General features: G+C 54.9%; 2 protein-coding genes across 2 annotated transcripts in view; both read right to left on the bottom strand.

Moving 5' to 3' along the window:
- Positions 1–892, bottom strand: part of H310_03902 (hypothetical protein) — a gene marked incomplete at both ends in the record, with an annotated part of 6,823 nt that extends 5,931 nt beyond the window's left edge. The window contains one exon of the mRNA XM_008867971.1: positions 58–892. Coding sequence (XP_008866193.1) covers positions 58–892 — 835 coding nt within the window. The remainder of the gene's footprint in view (positions 1–57) is intronic.
- Positions 893–1,005: 113 nt separating this feature from the next.
- H310_03901 (hypothetical protein) lies at positions 1,006–1,763 on the bottom strand (the record flags this gene model as incomplete). The annotated part of the gene is made up of 2 exons (XM_008867970.1): positions 1,006–1,104; positions 1,329–1,763. The coding sequence occupies 2 exons, from the start codon at positions 1,761–1,763 to the stop codon at positions 1,006–1,008; spliced, it is 534 nt and encodes a 177-aa protein (XP_008866192.1).
- Positions 1,764–3,668: the final 1,905 nt, after the last annotated feature.

The following is a 3,668-nucleotide window of genomic DNA, read 5'->3' as shown; positions in this document are numbered from 1 at the left end:
TCGCCGCGCCCAGCAGATCGTCCAGCCAGGCGAGTAAGCCGCGAAATAGGAGCTCACCGAACATTTGGTGGCCGTCCGATTGACAAAACGCAATGGCGTCACTCTGGCCCATCAACACACGCGTCGGCGTGAAGGCACCGCAGGGTGGTATGATCGAGTACAGCTCCTGGCTGGCCGGATGCAACGGCAGCTGCCAGTACCCCTTCGTCCAGTCCAGGGTTAAGTAGACCGAGGTGCCGACCAGGACGACCATCGCGGCGTCCAGGTTTGGTATCGGCCACGGCATAGGCACCGTACAGATATTGATCGGGCGACTGTCGATAGTCATGCGCAGATCGCCTGGGTCCTTTTTCGGCACGATCCGAGGCGCTGCAGCCCATGTCGCCCGATTGTTTCGGTAGACCAGACCGGCCGCTTCGAGCTGATCGACATGCCGCTTCAGGAACTCCACGTGGTCGGGTGGATAGCGACGCATCGAGCACTTGACGGGGACCGCGTCTGGCTTCAGGCGAATCAGTAGAGGCTCCACTTTGATCGGAGGGTCGCACCCGATATCCTTTCGAAACACATTGACGAACCAGGACAGCATGTTCTCGAGGCGCTCAACTTCGTCCTGGCCCAGACCATGGTTTCGCGCCTCCTCGACCTTCGACGCGAGGATATACTTCACCTCCGATTCGCATCTGCGAAGTCGGTCTTCCTTAGACTCCCCAGGTAGCACATCCAGAACAGGGGTTGAGCATTCCATTCCCGCCTCGGGGTCAAAGTCCTGGACGGCTGGCCGGGACGCACACACTCGATTGACAGCAGTGTCTGCAGATGGCAGGAACTCGCTGTCGGACATGTCCCACTCAGGCTTGAGCGCGTCCGTTGAGAATCCTAGGGACTCCATCACCGGACGGCGGATAACAGCGCGACGTCGTCGTCCGCATCATCGTCGATCCAGACTGGTAAGCCACGCAGCAAGAGAGGACCGCATGTCGTCGTGAGTGCCACGCTCAGGGTTTAGCGTCGGCTTAGGAGCACAGGCTTGGTCGCTATGCCGTACGGGTACTGGGCAGTCGGTGTGTCGTCCACCGCCACCTGGGTCGCCACGCCAGGCTTCTCCAGGGCCCCACAGATGCCACGTTGACGTTAGCACCCGTGTCAAGTGACAAGTTGTCCACCACGACGACGTCCGCCACGGTAGCTCCTCCTTCGATCTTCGACCGGGTCGGGCCGAGATCGATTACATTAGCAGTCGGACGCGCCTCACGGGCATCCTTCCACTCTGCATTTGCGCAGCTAGGAGGGCTTGCGCCTCACCTAGTCTTTGGGCAGTCAGTGACCTTGTGGGCCGTAGACTTCCACTTCAGACATGCCGCCGGCTTCCTCGCAGGGGCGGGCGGTGCATCCGGCCTGGCAACCCCATCCGAGGACTTAGGCTTCGCCGGGCCTGCTCCCCCGTCTAGCCTCTTCTCGTCAGGCCTCTTCGGCGCATTGTTACGGCTGTCATGGGCTATTGCGGGCTTGGAGGACTTCTCGTCCTCGACCCCTCCGTACATTTGGTAGCCGGCTGCGAACGTCCGCAGCCAGCGAACGAAGCGAAACACATCCTTACGCAACGGCTTATTGCGCTGCAGTTGCATCTGCTTCTTTACGGCCGACTGTAGCATCGAAGGCCGCACCGCCTTGACCATAACGTCCACGACAACCTTGCCCTCCTCGTCGAGGATCCACTCCTGGTTGTCGCGCTCCAGGGCCTTTATGAGTTCACCCAGCATCTTGCACGAGACTCGACGTCCAGGTTCTTTACGTCGAAAAGGATCGTCGTTCGAGGCGTTACTTCAGCGAGTCCAGATCACGTGGCTCTTCCTCGACGCCATGTTAAACCACGCAATCCATTCGGACTCCGCGATTCAATAGTAGGGACGGTTAAAATCCCACAGCGCCACGCGCCGTTTGGTGAAGTGGTCCATACACGCGGACACCGGCATAACGAACAGTCTAGCTCCAGCTGTCTGCAGAGCATTGACTTGCGCCGTAAAAGCGCGACGCTCTTGCTTGGTTGAGCCGCTAAAGCTCGGGGCATGGGGAATTGCCGGCGCATGTACCACATACGGGGCGTTTTCACCCACGTCGTCGTCATCCTGGTCGCCATTACGGGCACACGTCGGCTCTGGTCAAGCCGACGGGCCAGGAGACGCTTCTTCCTCACCAACTGGGAAGGGGACTTGGCTGGGGTCATGTGGCGTCCCAGTTGCCCGAGCATAACCGCTCCACGGCATGGCCACGTCGATCGGCTGCGGCTGGCGTCGCCGCGGGGATTGGAACGGTACAGGAACCGGCTGGAAGTCTCCACGCCGGCCACTCGTCTGGTGTCGGGAGGTACGACCACGCTCCCTCGACCGCGACCTGTCGTCGTTGCCTCCAGGCGAACGCAATCGGTCTTGTTCTTCGTGATCACTCTCAGCCATTACAGGCTCGTAGTGCACTAAAGATATCTTTGTTGTGAAGCCACGCCTTGTTTGTCCGCAAGGCAATGCAAATCCAAACTGAGTTACTTATCATTACCTTCCTAGTCAGTTCACTTCATTCCCCTCAATACAGTAGCAACTTACCAGGACGTCCAGGTCGTCCCGTACTAAATCGTCCCGTACAAATCCATCCAACATCCAGCAACCGACCTCAGCGAGGTTGAGCTGGACTCGGGGCGCACTCGACCAGAGCAGGCATCCACACTATTCGCTTGCAATCATGATGCCAAGTTTGAAGTTATGTAGGTCAATATTGCCCAAAAGGAACACAGATGGTTCGTAAACTCGAGGCCGCAGCACCTTTCTAAGATCAACAAACCGGTACGGCTGCGTCTTGCCACTCGAGATTTATGATAACAGTAAAAATCGGTCATTTCGATAATTCTTCAAATTGCACGTCTATTTGCAAGTTTGTATGATAGAATCGTATCAGTTTGCTCATCTAATTCATTGGATGTTCGCTCACACAGTCATCTTGACAAATTTTTACTTGCTGTTAGCTACGAGTCAAAGTCAAGTGTTCCAAACTTTTTTAAATGCACTCAACCTAGACTATTGGTCGTGCTTGTGGACCGATAGAACACAGTGCGTTTTGCTCATCACGTACATTGTGGTGTCAGCCGCTGAACTTGGGCGCTCATGCTCTCTGAAAAATATCCTAGACGCCTGTTCTTTTCAGTCCTCTGTACAGCTCCTGTGGTCGAATCCGTAAGTTCCCGTGCTCTGCCCATCCAAACCATTCCTAGTGTCAACTGGGAGACTGTATTTGCACTTAAGCTCCACTGACCACAACCTTCTTGGTATCGTGAGCTAAAATTGAAGGGAAACGATGGTTCGCTTGAGTCGAATTTCGCGATTCTTCACGCAAAGCTGACAACAGACATGACATTTGGTCACCAGCTCCTGTTAGTATGTATGAACTGATTTTGGAATCTTCTCAGCTTTGTTTACTGTTAACTGTTACAGTGAACCCCGGAAAAAGCCGACACCCCTAAAAAAGCCCACCACCTCTGTAAGATGATCTGTTTTATAAATTCTGCCACCTGTATATTTCAATATCACTTCATAATTGTCCTTCTTTTTGTCCAATTGCAGTGCAGAACAAAAACTACTGTGATTGGTTAACGTTTTGAAAGTTCAAAAGAATTCCAT

The sequence above is a fragment of the Aphanomyces invadans genome, assembly GCF_000520115.1.
Source record: "Aphanomyces invadans strain NJM9701 unplaced genomic scaffold supercont1.6, whole genome shotgun sequence".
Taxonomy (NCBI): domain Eukaryota; phylum Oomycota; class Saprolegniomycetes; order Saprolegniales; family Verrucalvaceae; genus Aphanomyces; species Aphanomyces invadans.
Note: the sequence above shows the minus strand (reverse complement) of the source record. Positions and strands in the feature narration are given on the sequence as shown.